The sequence below is a fragment of the Bombina bombina genome, chromosome 3, assembly GCF_027579735.1.
Source record: "Bombina bombina isolate aBomBom1 chromosome 3, aBomBom1.pri, whole genome shotgun sequence".
NCBI classification, from domain to species: Eukaryota; Metazoa; Chordata; class Amphibia; order Anura; family Bombinatoridae; genus Bombina; species Bombina bombina.
This window is the reverse complement of record NC_069501.1, coordinates 857,544,829-857,560,018: the sequence shown is the minus strand read 5'-3', so window position 1 is coordinate 857,560,018 and position 15,190 is coordinate 857,544,829. Positions and strand designations below refer to the sequence as shown.

General features: G+C 41.4%; 1 protein-coding gene across 1 annotated transcript in view; it reads left to right on the top strand.

Moving 5' to 3' along the window:
• The window catches only part of IPO5 (importin 5), a 411,785-nt gene that overhangs the window by 116,991 nt on the left and 279,604 nt on the right, over window positions 1-15,190 (top strand). The window contains exon 6 of the mRNA XM_053705479.1: window positions 6,468-6,572. Coding sequence (XP_053561454.1) covers window positions 6,468-6,572 — 105 coding nt within the window. The remainder of the gene's footprint in view (window positions 1-6,467; window positions 6,573-15,190) is intronic.

Genomic DNA, 15,190 nt, shown 5'->3' with positions numbered 1-15,190 from the left:
TGTCTTTAGCTTTTTTAGCTAGAAGAGCTTTGTGGCTTTAATCTTGGAATGCTGACATGACTTCTAAGTCCAGATTGCTATCTCTCTCTTTCCAAGGTAATAAGTTATTTGGTTCTCAGTTGGATTCAATAATTTCAACTGCCACTGGGGGGGAAGGGAGTTTTTTTTGCCTCAGGATAAAAGACCTAAGGGGACATCTAAAGCTTCTAACCGTTTTCGTTCCTTTCGACAAAATAAGGAACAGAAACCTAATCCCTCCCCCAAGGAATCTGTTTCCAATTGGAAGCCTTCCTCGAATTGGAATAAATCCAAGCCAATTAAGAGATCAAATCCAGCCCCCAAGTCCGCTTGAAGGTGCGGCCCTCATTCCAGCTCAGCTTTTAGGGTGCAGATTAAGATTTTTCAAACATGTTTGGATCAATTCAGTCCAAAATCATTGGATTCAGAATATTGTTTCTCAGGGGTACAGAATAGGATTCAGAGTAAGACTTGTAAGATTTTTTTTCTCTCAGGCATCCCTGCAAACCCAGTAAAGACTTGTGCTTTCCGGAAGTGTGTTTTAGACCTGGAGTTATCAGGGGTAATCATGCCAGTTCCGTTTTAGGAACCGGGTCTGGGGTTTATTCAAATCTATTCATTGTCCCAAAGAAAGAAAATTCATTCAGACCAGTTTTGGATCTAAAAATTTTAAATCGATATGTAAGAGTACCAACTTTCAAAATGGTGACTATATAAGGACTATTCTGCCTTTTGTTCAGCAAGGGCATTATATGTCCACAATAGACTTACAGGATGCATATCTTCATATTCCATTTCATCCAGATCACTATCAGTTCCTGAGATTCTCTTTTGTAGACTAGCATTATTATTATTATCATTATTATCATTTATTTGTATAGCGCCGCCAAATTCCGTAGCGCTGGGTACAATGATGGGGGTATACAATGACAAAGATCTGTGATACAATACAAAACATAACAAGACTAAACAAATCTAGCACAGGATGAAGAGGGCCCTGCTCCGGAGAGCTCACAGTCTATAGGTTTAGGGTGCAGAGACATAAGGTTGGGGTAGCTTGTTACATCGGTTGTATTTGCAGCAGTGAGTCAGGCAGTTCATGTACATGTATTAGCTTGGTTCGGATGCGGGATGGAGGAGAGATGATAAGCCTCTCTGAATAGGTGGGTTTTCAAGGATCTTCTGAAGCTATACAAGGTTGGAGACAGTCTGATGGAGCGGGGTAGAGAGTTCCAGAGGACAGGAGCAGCACGTGCGAAGTCTTGGAGGCGGGAGTGGGATGTAGAGATAACAGGAGTGTAGAGACGTAGGTCAGAGTTTGATCGAAGAGGACGGGATGGGGAGTATTTCACGATGAGAGAGGAGATATAGTTGGGAGTTAGACTGTTGAGTGCTTTGTAAGTTAGGGTTAATACTTTAAACTGTATTCTGGAGTGTATGGGGAGCCAGTGTAGAGACTGGCAGAGCGTAGCAGCTGATGTAGATCGTCGACTTAGGTAGATGAGTCTAGCAGAAGCATTCATAATAGATTGGAGGGAGGAGAGGCGGTGTTTTGGAAGGCCATTTAAGAGAAGATTGCAATAATCAATGCGTGACAGGATGAGGGAATGAATAAGTATTTTTGTAGTATTTTGAGTAAGGAAGGGACGAATTCTGGAAATGTTGCGTAGGTGTGACCGGCAGGATTTGGTAAGCGTTTGTATATGTGGGTTGAATGTGAGTTCTGAGTCTAGTGTGACCCCAAGGCAGCGGACCTGGGGTGAGGTGTTGAGAATAGAGTCTCCAACCATCAGAGAAATGTCAGGTGTCGGATGTCTCGAAGAGGGGGGAATAAGAAGCAGCTCAGTTTTGGACAGATTGAGTTGGAGGTAGTGTGAAGACATCCAAGAGAAAATTGCAGAGAGGCAGTCAGAAATCTGGTTGAGTAAAGAGGGAGAGATATCAGGAGAGGAAAGATAGATTTGGGTATCATCAGCATATAGGTGGTACTGGAATCCAAAGGAGGCTATAAGTTTTCCAAGGCAGGATGTATAAAGAGAGAAAAGCAAGGGACCCAAGACAGAGCCTTGCGGTACACCAACTGAGAGAGGCATAGGGTCACAAGATGTGTTGTTAAAGGAAACTGAAAACGAGCGGTTTGAAAGATATGATGCAAACCAGGAGAGGGCTGTGTCTCGGATGCCAAATGAATGTAGTATTTTTAGGAGGAGGGGATGGTCAACTGTGTCAAAAGCTGCGGACAGGTCAAGAAGAATTAGTAATGAGTAATGGCCTTTTGCTTTGGCTGATAACAGGTCATTTGTTACTTTAGCAAGAGCGGTTTCTGTTGAGTGTTTAGGGCGGAAACCAGATTGTAGTGGATCAAGTAAGGAGTTAGTTGTGAGAAATTGAGTTAGCCGATTATAGACTAGTCGTTCCAATAATTTTGAGGTAAAGGGAAGTAAGGAGACTGGTCGATAGTTAGAAGGCGTGGAGGGGTCAAGCGAGGGCTTTTTTAGGATTGGTATGATTGCCGCATGCTTGAATGTGTCAGGAAATGTGCCTGCAGTGAGGGATTGGTTAAAGAGATAAGTTAGGGTAGGGGTTAGTGAAGCAGAGAGAAGGGGAATAAGTCGTGAAGGAATAGGGTCAAGTGGGCAGGTTGTGAGATGAGCCGAGGATAGGAGTGCAGAGACTTCTTCCTCTGTTACAGGAGGGAAATAGCATAGATTTTTGTTAATAGAAGGGGTGGGTAGAATCGCTGGGTTTGCGGGGTGCGAGGTGCATATCTCTTTTCTAATGGTGTCAATTTTATTTTTGAAGTGATCAGCAATAATTTGAGCAGTGAGGTTGGTAGTGGGCGGGGGGGCAGGCGGACGTAGAAGGGAGTTAAAGGTTGAGAACAGTTTTCTGGGGTTGGATGCGTGAGATGACACCAATTTGTTGCTCTTCCTTTTGGCCTAGTGACAGCTCCAAGAATTTTTTCAAAAGTTCTCGGTGCCCTACTCTCTGTAATAAGAGCGGGGTATTGCGGTGTTTCTGTATTTGGATGATATCTTGGTACTTGCTCAGTCTTTACGTTCTGCAGAATCTCACACTAGAATCAACTAGCTTTTTAGGTTTCCAGATAGATTCAGTGTCAATGACTTTGTCTGTCTCTAACAGACAAGAGACATTTGAAAATGGTTGCAGCCTGTCTGAACCTTCAGTCTCAGTCATTCCCTTCAGTAGCTATGTGTATGGAAGTTTTAGGTCTCATGACTGCAGCATCGGACGCGATCCCCTTTGCTCGTTTTCATATAAGACCTCTCCAGCTTTGTATGCTGAACCAATGGTGCTGTTTGGGGATCGCTGACAGCACAAGAGGTTTGGAAATCTCAAGAGGCGAGATTACCAATAAATATTTTGGAACTCCATGCGATTCTCGGGGCTCTTCAGTTTTGGCCCCTGTTGAAGAGAGAACCGTTCATTTGTTTCACACCTGTGGAATATGTCAATCCTCAGGGCGGGACTCAAAGTCCTCAAGCTATGAAAGTAGTTTCTTGGATACTTGTTTGGGCGTAATCCAGCCCCTGTCTAATTTCTGCTGTTCATATCCCAGGTATAGACAATTGGGAAGCGGATTATCTGTCGTCAGACTTTACATCCGGGAGAGTGGTCTCTCCACCCAGATGTTTTCTCAAATTGTTCAGATGTGGGGTCTTCCAGAAATAGATCTGATGGCATCTCATCTAAACAATTAACTTCCCAGGTACCTGTCCAGGTTACCTGTGTAACCTGCTTATATTTTCCCGCCTCTAGTTCTTCTTCCAAGAGTGATCTCCAAAATCATCATGGAACAATCGTTTGTGTTGCTGGTGGCTCCAGCATGGCCTCACAGGTTTTAGTATGTGTATCTTGTTCGGATGTCCGGTTGCCAACTTTGGCCACTTTCATAAGACCGGACCTTCTGTTTCAAGGTCTGTTTTTCCATTAGGATCTCAAATCATTAAATTTGAAGGTATGGAAATTTAACGCCTAGTGCTTAGTCATAGAGGTTTCTCTGATTCAGTGATTAATACTATGTTACAGGCTCGTAAATCTGTTTTAGAAAGATTTATTATCGAGTTTGGAAGACTTACATTTCATGGTGTTTCCCTCATAAATTCTCTTGGCATTCTTTTAGAATTCCTAGAATTTTACAGTTTCTTCAGGATGGTTTGGATAAAGGTTTGTCTGCAAGTTCCTTGAAAGGACAAATCTCTGCTCTTTCTGTTTTATTCCACAGAAAAATTGCTAAACTTCCTGATATTCACTGTTTTGTACAGGCTTTGGTTCGTTTCAAGCCTGTCATTAAATCAATCTCTCCTCCTTGGAGTCTTAATTTGGTTTTGATGGCTTTACAGGCTCCTCCATTTGAGCCTATGCATTCTTTGGACATTAAACTATTTTCTTGGAAAGTGTTGTTCCTTTTGGCCATCTCTTCTGCTAGAAGAGTTTCTGAATTATCTGCTCTTTTGTGAATCTACTTTTCTGATTTTTCATCAGGATAAGGCAGTTTTGTGGACTTCATTTAAATTCTTACCTAAGGTTGTGAATTCTAACATTAATAGGATTAGGACACAAGGAAGGGACAACAATTTCTCTAAGAATTCTTTGGAGAGATCTTTACATTCTTTGGATGTGGTGAGAGCTCTGAAATATGTTAAAGCTACTAAAGATTTCAGGAAGACTTCTAGTCTATTTGTTTTCTTTTCTGGTTCCAGGATAGGTCGGAATGTTTCTGCTGTTTCTTTGGCATCATGGTTAAAGCTTTTGATTCATCAAGCTTATTTGGAGTCGTGTAAAGCCCCGCCTCAGAGAATTGCAGCTCATACTACTACTACTACAGTTTCCACTTCATGGGCTTTTAAGAATGAAGCTTCAGTTGATCAGATTTGCAAAGCAGCAACTTGGTCTTCTTTGCATACATTTACTAAAGTCTACCTTTTTGATGTATTTGCTTCTTCGCAAGCAGTTTTTGGTAGAAAAGTTCTTCAGGCAGCTGTTTCAGTTTGATTCTTCTGCTTATGATTTCAGTTTTTCCTTTTGTTTATGAGAATAAACTTATATTTGGGTTGTGGATTATTTTTTTTTCAGTGAAATGGCTGTTATTATTTTATCCCTCTAGTGACTCTTGCGTGGAGTTCCACTTCTTGGGTATTGTTATCCCATACTTCACTAGCTCATGGACTCTTGCCAATTACATGAAAGAAAACATAATTTATGTAAGAACTTACATGATAAATTAATTTCTTTCATATTGGCAAGAGTCCATGAGGCCCACCCCTTTTTTATGGTGTTTTTTTTTTTTTTTTTTTTTGTATAAAGCACAATTTCCAAATTCCTTTGATGCTTTTTACTCCTTTCTTTATCACCACACTACTTGGCTATTCGTTAAACTGAATTGTGGGTATGGTGAGGGGTGTATTTATAGGCATTTTGAGATTTGGGAAACTTTGCCCCTTCTGGTAGGATTGTATATCTCATACGTCACTAGCTCATGGACTTTTGCCAATATGAAAGAAATGAATTTATCAGGTAAGTTCTTACCTAAATTATGTTGCTTATAGTTGAACACTTACCTGGCTTCTCGAATGAATATAATTTTAGAATTAATATAAATTTAAAATAGCCAAGCCCTGGAATACACTCTTTGCGGCTGACAAGGGATTAAACACTGCTGTATATGTCGTGTAGGCGTTAACTGGTCGTTATAAGAAACGTAAGATATATAAGATCTACAGTTGGTGGGGCTGGGAAGGGATTCTAAAGCTCTGTTCATAAAATAGTTAAACAAAAAAAAACAAACTAATGAAAGCAAACTTTCCCGTACCTATTTCGATTTAAGATTTAGTACATGTATAATGTTTATTTAAATTCAATCTATTTTATATACAATTATGAGCATGTAACACAAGTTTTTTTTTTTCATGATTCAGTTAGAGCATAAATTTTTAAATCAACTTTCCAAATTACTTCTATTATCTAATTTGCTTAATTTTCTTGATATCCTTTGTTGAAATGTATATCTAAATATGCTCAGTAGCTGCTGAGTGGTGGCTGCATATAGCTGCTTTGTGTGTTTGGCTCACCCATGCGCATTACTATTTCTTCAATCAAGGATAGCTAAAAAAATAAGCAAAATAGATAATAGAAGTAAATTGGAATGTTTAAAATTGTTTTCTCTACCCGATTCAGAAAAGAAATATTTTGGGTTTTCAGTGAGAATTTTTTTTTCTTCTTTCATAATTTATAAGTTTAAACAGACATTCTGAATCTTTTTAAGCTAATTTTGTGTTTTTGTTTTTTTTTTTTTCATTTTAATAAATATGGATGCTTTGTTTGTTCAATTGAGGCACTTAATACGCAGGTACACAATTCTAACAATCTCTTGTGTTCTTTGTTAGCTATAACATTAATGATTTGTGTTATTTTTAATTATTTTACAGATTAGAACACTTTCTGCCAGGGCTGCTGCAGCTTTTGTTCTGGCTAATGAACACAATGTTCCTCTGCTGAAGCACTTCTCTGATTTATTACCTGGAATCCTACAGGTGATATTATAGGCTGGTTGATTAAAAATTGCATTTTAGTTAGTGAAGGTCAATTTTGATGCTAAAGTGCCCGGTTTTTCAAAATTTGATTAAAAACAGGGGCACTTTAATTCATCAAAATTTACATTTCACTTGTGCTGTGAAAAAATACTTTACTTTAAATCTTGACAGCAGCTCCAGCTTCCTCCGGTCCTTGCAAGTCATTTCTAACGTCAGAAATGATGGATAGGTCATCCTCCAATCACTGCTTCCCCCCGGGGAATCAGTGTCTGATTCAACGCCTTGATTGGAGGAAGCCGGATTCCTTATTTTAGACCCAGGAAGAGTCTTTGCGACAGGTGGAGGAAGCTGGAGCTGCTGTCAAGTTTAAAAGTTAAGTTGTTTTTTTTTCACAACAGGAGTGAAATGTAAATTTTGATGAATTAAAGTTCCCCTGTTTTTAATCACATTTTTAAAAACCGGGCACTTTAGCATCAAAATTGACATTCACTTTAATACTACACTTTTGGTAACATTTACATTTCTCCAACATTGGTGTGTCCGGTCCACGGCGTCATCCTTACTTGTGGGATATTCTCTTCCCCAACAGGAAATGGCAAAGAGTCCCAGCAAAGCTGGTCACATGATCCCTCCTAGGCTCCGCCCACCCCAGTCATTCTCTTTGCCGTTGCACAGGCAACATCTCCACGGAGATGGTTAAGAGTTTTTTGGTGTTTAAATGTAGTTTTTATTCTTCTATCAAGTGTTTGTTATTTTAAAATAGTGCTGGTATGTACTATTTACTCTGAAACAGAAAAGGATGAAGATTTCTGTTTGTAAGAGGAAGATGATTTTAGCAGACAGTAACTAAAATCGATTGCTGTTTCCACACAGGACTGTTGAGATGAAGTAACTTCAGTTGGGGGAAACAGTTAGCAGACTTTTCTGCTTAAGGTATGACTAGCCATATTTCTAACAAGACTATGTAATGCTGGAAGGCTGTCATTTCCCCTCATGGGGACCGGTAAGCCATTTTCTTAGTTTAACATAAAAGAATAAAGGGCTTCAAAAAGGGCTTAAAAACTGGTAGACATTTTTCTGGGCTAAAACGATTGCTTTACTAGGCATGTTATGCAGATTCTAACTAATAATTGGTATTATAATCTTGGGGAACGTTTAGAAAAACGGCAGGCACTGTGTTGGACACCTTTTTCAGATGGGGGCCTTTCTAGTTATAGACTGAGCCTCATTTTCGCGCCATTAATGCGCAGTTGTTTTTGGAGAGCTAGGCATGCAGATGCATGTGTGAGGAGCTAAGAATCACTGAAAAAGCTTATAGAAGGCGTCATTTGGTATCGTATTCCCCTCTGGGCTTGGTTGGGTCTCAGCAAAGCATATAGCTGGGACTGTATAGGGGTTAAATGTAAAAACGGCTCCGGTTCCGTTATTTTAAGGGTTAAAGCTCTGAAATTTGGTGTGCAATATTTTTAATGCTTTAAGACACTGTGGTGAAATTTTGGTAATTTTTGAACAATTCCTTCATACTTTTTCACATATTCAGTAATAAAGTGTTTTCAGTTTGAAATTTAAAGAGACAGTAACGGTTTTATTTTAAAACGTTTTTTGTGCTTGGTTGACAAGTTTAAGCCTGTTTAACATGTCTGTACCATCAGATAAGCTATGTTCTATATGTATGAAAGCCAATGTGTCTCCCCATTTAAATTTATGTGATAAGTGTGCCATAGTGTCCAAACAAAGTAAGGACAGTAATGCCACAGATAATGATATTGCCCAAGATGATTCCTCAAATGAGGGGAGTAAACATGATACTACATCATCCCCTAATGTGTCTACACCAGTTTTGCCCACACAGGAGGCCCCTAGTACATCTAGTGCGCCAATACTTATTACCATGCAACAATTAACGGCTGTAATGGATATCTCCATAGCAAATCTTTTATCCAAAATGCCTACTTATCAGAGAAAGCGCGATTGCTCTGTTTTAAACACTGAAGAGCAGGAGGGCGCTGATGATATTTGTTCTGACATACCCTCACACCAATCTCAAGGGGCCATGAGGGAGGTTTTGTCTGATGGAGAAATCTCAGATTCAGGAAAAATTTCTCATCAAGCTGAAACTGATGTTGTGACATTTAAATTAGAACATCTCCGCGCACTGCTTAAGGAGGTGTTATCTACTCTGGATGATTGTGACAACTTGGTCATTCCAGAGAAATTATGTAAGATGGACAAGTTCCTAGAGGTTCCGGTGCCCCAGACGCTTTTCCTATACCCAAGCGGGTGGCGGACATAGTAAATAAAGAGTGGGAAAGGCCCGGCATACCTTTTGTCCCCCCCCCCCCCCCTATATTTAAGAAATTATTTCCTATAGTCGACCCCAGAAAGGACTTATGGCAGACAGTCCCCAAGGTCGAGGGGGCGGTTTCTACTCTAAACAAACGCACTACTATTCCTATCGAAGACAGTTGTGCTTTTAAAGATCCTATGGATAAAAAATTAGAGGGTTTGCTTAAAAAGATTTTTGTACAGCAAGGTTACCTTCTACAACCAATTTCATGCATTGTTCCTGTCACTACGGCAGCGTGCTTCTGGTTCGAGGAACTAGAAAAGTCGCTCAGTAGAGAATCTTTGTATGAGGAGGTTATGGACAGAGTTCAAGCACTTAAATTGGCTAACTCTTTTGTTTTAGATGCCGCTTTGCAATTAGCTAGATTAGCGGCGAAAAATTCAGGGTTTGCTATCGTGGCGCGCAGAGCGCTTTGGCTAAAGTCTTGGTCAGCGGATGTGTCATCCAAGACAAAATTGCTTAACATCCCTTTCAAAGGTAAAACATTATTTGGACCAGATTTGAAAGAGATTATTTCAGACATCACTGGAGGAAAGGGCCACGCCCTCCCACAGGATAGGTGTTTTAAGGTTAAAAATAAGCCTAATTTTCGTCCCTTTCGCAGAAACGGACCAGCCTCTAATTCTGCATCCTCTAAGCAAGAGGGTAATACTTCACAACCCAAACCAGCCTGGAAACCAATGCAAGGCTGGAACAAGGGTAAGCAGGCCAAGAAGCCTACCACTGCTACCAAAACAGCATGAAGGGATAGCCCCCGATCCGGAACCGGATCTAGTGGGGGGCAGACTCTCTCTCTTTGCTCAGGCTTGGGCAAGAGATGTTCAGGATCCTTGGGCGCTAGAAATAGTTTCTCAAGGTTATCTTCTGGAATTCAAGGAACTACCCCCAAGGGGAAGGTTCAACAGGTCTCAATTATCCTCAAACCAAATAAAGAGACAGGCATTCTTACATTGCGTAGAAGACCTGTTAAAGATGGGAGTGATACATCCAGTTTCAATAAAAGAACAAGGAATGGGATTTTACTCAAATCTGTTCGTAGTTCCCAAAAAAGAGGGAACATTCAGATCAATTTTGGATCTGAAGATCCTAAACAAATTTCTCAGGGTTCCATCGTTCAAAATGGAAACCATTCGAACGATCCTTCCCACCATCCAGGAAAGTCAATTTATGACCACCGTGGATTTAAAGGATGCGTACCTACATATTCCTATCCACAAGGAACATCATCAGTTCCTAAGGTTCGCTTTTCTGGACAAGCATTACCAGAGATTCACTCCGTTGGTGGCTGACCCTGGACAATCTGTCACAGGGAATGAGCTTCCGCAGACCAGAGTGGGTCATTGTCACGACCGACGCCAGTCTTGTGGGCTGGGGCGCGGTCTGGGAATCCCTGAAAGCTCAGGGTTTGTGAGGGTTTGTGTCTCTTCTCCCGATAAACATTCTGGAACTGAGAGCGATATTCAATGCTCTCAGAGCTTGGCCTCAACTAGCAAAGGCCAAATTCATAAGGTTTCAATCAGACAACATGACGACTGTTGCATATATAAATCATCAGGGGGGAACAAGGAGTTCCCTGGCGATGAAAGAAGTGACCAAGATAATTCAATGGGCGGAGGATCACTCCTGCCACTTGTCTGCGATCCACATCCCAGGAGTGGAAAATTGGGAAGCGGATTTTCTGAGTTGTCAAACATTCCATCCGGGGGAGTGGGAACTCCATCCGGAAATCTTTGCCCAAATAACTCAATTATGGGGCATTCCAGACATGGATCTGATGGCGTCTCGTCAGAACTTCAAGGTTCCTTGCTACGGGTCCAGATCCAGGGATCCCAAGGCGACTCTAGTAGATGCACTAGTAGCACCTTGGACCTTCAACCTAGCTTATGTATTCCCACCGTTTCCTCTCATCCCCAGGCTGGTAGCCAGGATCAATCAGGAGAGGGCCTCGGTGATCTTGATAGCTCCTGTGTGGCCACGCAGGACTTGGTATGCAGACCTGGTGAATATGTCATCGGCTCCACCATGGAAGCTACCTTTGAGACAGGACCTTCTTGTTCAGGGTCCATTCGAACATCCGAATCTGGTTTCCCTCCAACTGACGGCTTGGAGATTGAACGCTTGATTTTATCAAAGCGTGGGTTTTCAGATTCTGTAATAGATACTCTGATTCAGGCTAGAAAGCCTGTAACTAGAAAAATTTACCATAAAATATGGAAAAAATATATCTGTTGGTGTGAATCCAAAGGATTGCCATGGAACAAGATAAAAATTCCTAAGATTCTATCCTTTCTACAAGAAGGTTTGGAGAAAGGATTATCTGCAAGTTCTCTAAAGGGACATATCTCTGCTTTATCTGTTTTACTTCATAAACGACTGGCAGCCGTGCCAGATGTTCAAGCATTTGTTCAGGCTCTGGTTAGGATCAAGCCTGTTTACAGACCTTTGACTCCTCCCTGGAGTTTAAATCTAGTTCTTTCAGTTCTTCAAGGGGTTCCGTTTGAACCCTTACATTCCGTAGATATTAAGTTACTATCTTGGAAAGTTTTGTTTTTGGTTGCAATCTCTTCTGCTAGAAGAGTTTCAGAGTTATCTGCTCTGCAGTGTTCTCTTCCTTATCTGGTGTTCCATGCAGATAAGGTGGTTTTGCGTACTAAGCCTGGTTTTCTTCCTAAAGTTGTTTCTAACAAAAATATTAACCAGGAGATAGTTGTACCTTCTTTGTGTCCGAATCCAGTTTCAAAGAAGGAGCGTTTGTTACACAATTTGGACGTTGTCCGTGCTCTAAAATTCTATTTAGAGGCTACTAAAGATTTCAGACAAACATCATCCTTGTTTGTTGTTTATTCTGGTAAAAGGAGAGGTCAAAAAGCGACTTCTACCTCTCTTTCCTTTTGGCTTAAAAGAATTATCCGTTTGGCTTATGAGACTGCCGGACGGCAGCCTCCTGAAAGAATCTCAGCTCACTCCACTAGGGCTGTGGCTTCCACATGGGCCTTCAAGAACGAGGCTTCTGTTGACCAGATATGTAAGGCAGCGACTTGGTCTTCACTGCACACTTTTGCCAAATTTTACAAATTTGATACTTTTGCTTCTTCGGAGGCTATTTTTGGGAGAGAGGTTTTGCAAGCTGTGGTGCCTTCCGTTTAGGTGACCTGATTTGCTCCCTCCCTTCATCCGTGTCCTAAAGCTTTGGTATTGGTTCCCACAAGTAAGGATGACGCCGTGGACCGGACACACCAATGTTGGAGAAAACAGAATTTATGCTTACCTGATAAATTACTTTATCCAACGGTGTGTCCGGTCCACGGCCCGCCCTGTTTTTTTAATCAGGTCTGATGAATTATTTTCTCTAACTACAGTCACCACGGTATCATATGATTTCTCCTATATATATTTCCTCCTGTCCGTCGGTCGAATGACTGGGGTGGGCGGAGCCTAGGAGGGATCATGTGACCAGCTTTGCTGGGACTCTTTGCCATTTCCTGTTGGGGAAGAGAATATCCCACCAGTAAGGATGACGCCGTGGACCGGACACACCGTTGGAGAAAGTAATTTATCAGGTAAGCATAAATTCTGTTTTTTTTTTTTACATTATTAAATCTTTCAGTCTTGTGTTACTATGTGTTAGTGCATATACATTTGCTACTAGAGATTGGATGATGTAGGTGCAATTTATTGTACGTTTTTTTTTACACACCCCAGTGCTGAGGCAATTTTCATTTTCAGTGAGTGACCCACACAAGTTTTTTTTTTTTTTTTTTTTTTTTTTGTTGCGGGGGGTGGTGGGGGCGCATTTCAGCAGGCCCAGCAGATTCATAATATACAATTCATTAGATTTATATTTCCTTCCTAAGATAGGAAGAGTCCGCGGCTTCATTCCTTACTGTTGGGAAATACAACACCTGGCTACCAGGAGGAGGCAAAGACAACCCAGCCAAAGGCTTAAATATCCCTCCAACTTCCTTTCTCTCACTCAAGTCCATGTCAGGAGCGCTGCTATAAGACTCACACTTGAGAGGCTGTGTTCTGTTCCACAGCATGGATCCTGGAGGTACGATCGTTTCAATTTTTATACATAAAACGCTATAACAGGGTCAGTGTGGCTCCTTTATACCTTGATAGGATCCAGGGTTAATATCCTCTGAAGGGATAATTTAATCAGTTAATGAGTTTGGGTTAATTAATCAGTGTATTAATTATTTACATGCTGCTGTGTGATTTTTTTTTTTTTTTTTTTTTTCCTGGGCTGATAGACTGTGTGTTTGGCTGGAACAAACCGGTTTTACTTTTAAGTTTCACTTTTGTTTTTGAAAGTGTTGCACAGCTCCTATTACTTGCTGTACTTGTAATAACAAGGGAAGTACTGTCTTGCACTCCATGTGACCTGGTGTGGTCTATGTTCATTTCCTCCATTCCGGCTTAGACTTGAACCTGAGGAGAGCGTTTCCTCTGTTAACTGTTTGGGTCTAGGAGGTGGTGAGTGCCCCAGCCATTGGGAGTATAAAGGTGCAGGTTTCTATAATAAAAAACGTTTTTATGTGTGTCCTTCTGTGGGTATAATCTGAGCTATGGAGGACTCTGACATGTTAGACGGTACTCCTTCTGTACTAAATCATACCTGTTTATATTGTGAGGCTGTGATTTTCCCGCCCACTCAATTATGTTCCATATGCCTTAACACAGTTATAAAGTCTAAGAAGGGACACAAGCCTGCTAAGGCTTAGTCCGTCCCTCTGAGCCGTCTACCTCTCAGAACTCGGTGTCCCTTGAGATTACTACCCTTGCTACATTATTCACTCCACATTCAGTTCCCCGTAGCACATCTAATCCTCCATCCGGAGGGGGCCTTATTCCTGCAGACTTTGCCACACAGTTGCAAACGGCGGTGTCTGCGACCCTCGGTGTATTACCTTTATTATTAAAGGAGGTTCTGTTGGTTCCACAGGCCGCTCTGCCTGATGAACCTATGATACCTAAATTAGACAGAGTTAACGAAAACAGGAAAGTTCCTTTGACTTTTCGTTTGCCGGTTAAGATGGCGAACATTAAGAACGAATGGGAAAGAATTGGTTCTTTTCTCCCTCATCTACTTTTTAAAAAGTTGTTCCTGATCCCGGACTCAACTGGATTTGTGGGGCTCCATTCCTAAGGTGGATGGTGCTATCTCTACACTTGCTAAACGTACTTCTATACATCTTGAGGATAGTTCTTCATTCAGGGAGCCGATGAAAAAGAAAATGGAAACCTTTCTGAGAAAGATGTTTCAACATACAGGATTTTTGTTTCAACCGGCGGCAGCAGTTGCTGGAGCGGCTACCTATTGGTGCGACTTTGTCGGAACTCATTGAGGTGGAGTCTCCCCTCGAGGATATTCAAGACAGAATTAAAGCTCTGAGAATTGCTAATTCTTTTATCTGTGATGCAAAAATGCAAAGACGCCTCTGGCTTTGCGGTCCTAGCCTGCCAGGAGCTCTGGTTGAAGTATTGACCTGCGTATAGGACTTCTAAGCCCAGACTCCTTTCTTTTCCCTTCAAGGGAAAGATTTTATTTGGTCCAGTCCTGGACTCAAATATTTCTATGGTTAACAAAGGCAAGGGTGCCTTCCTACCGCAAGATAACAAGTCTAAGGGACGATGATCTTCTAATTTTCGTTCTGACAAATCCCAACGACAACAATCCTCCAAGCTTGAGCAACCCAAGAGTACTTGGAAGCCGGCTCAGTCCTGGAATAAATCCAAGCAGAATAAGAAGCCTGCCGAAAACAAATCTGCATGAAACGGCGGCCCCCGATCCGGGATGGGATTGTGTAGGGGACAGACATTCTGTCTTTTTTTTTTTTTTTTTCCCAGACGCCTGGTTCAAGGACATACAGGATCCGTGGGTCATGGAGGTGGTATCTCAGGGGGATACAAGATAAGCTTCAAATATAATCTGCTAAGGGGCAGATTCCTTCTCTCAAATCAGTCTACAAGACCAGAAAAGAGGGATGCCTTTCAAGGGTGTGTTAGGGATCTATCCTCCTTAGGAGTTGTTGTCCCAGTGTCTATCGAAGAAAGAAGTTTGGGGTTTTATTCAAAACTTTTCGTGGTCCCAAAGGAGGGAACTTTCCACCCAATTCTGGACCTAAAGTGCTTAAACAAATTTCTCAGTGCCCCTTCCTTTAAGATGGCAACAATAAGGTCCATCCTTCCTTTAATTCAGAAAGGCCAATTAATGACCACTATAGATCTGAAGGACGCTTACCTTCATGTTCCAAACCTGGTCCAGCAC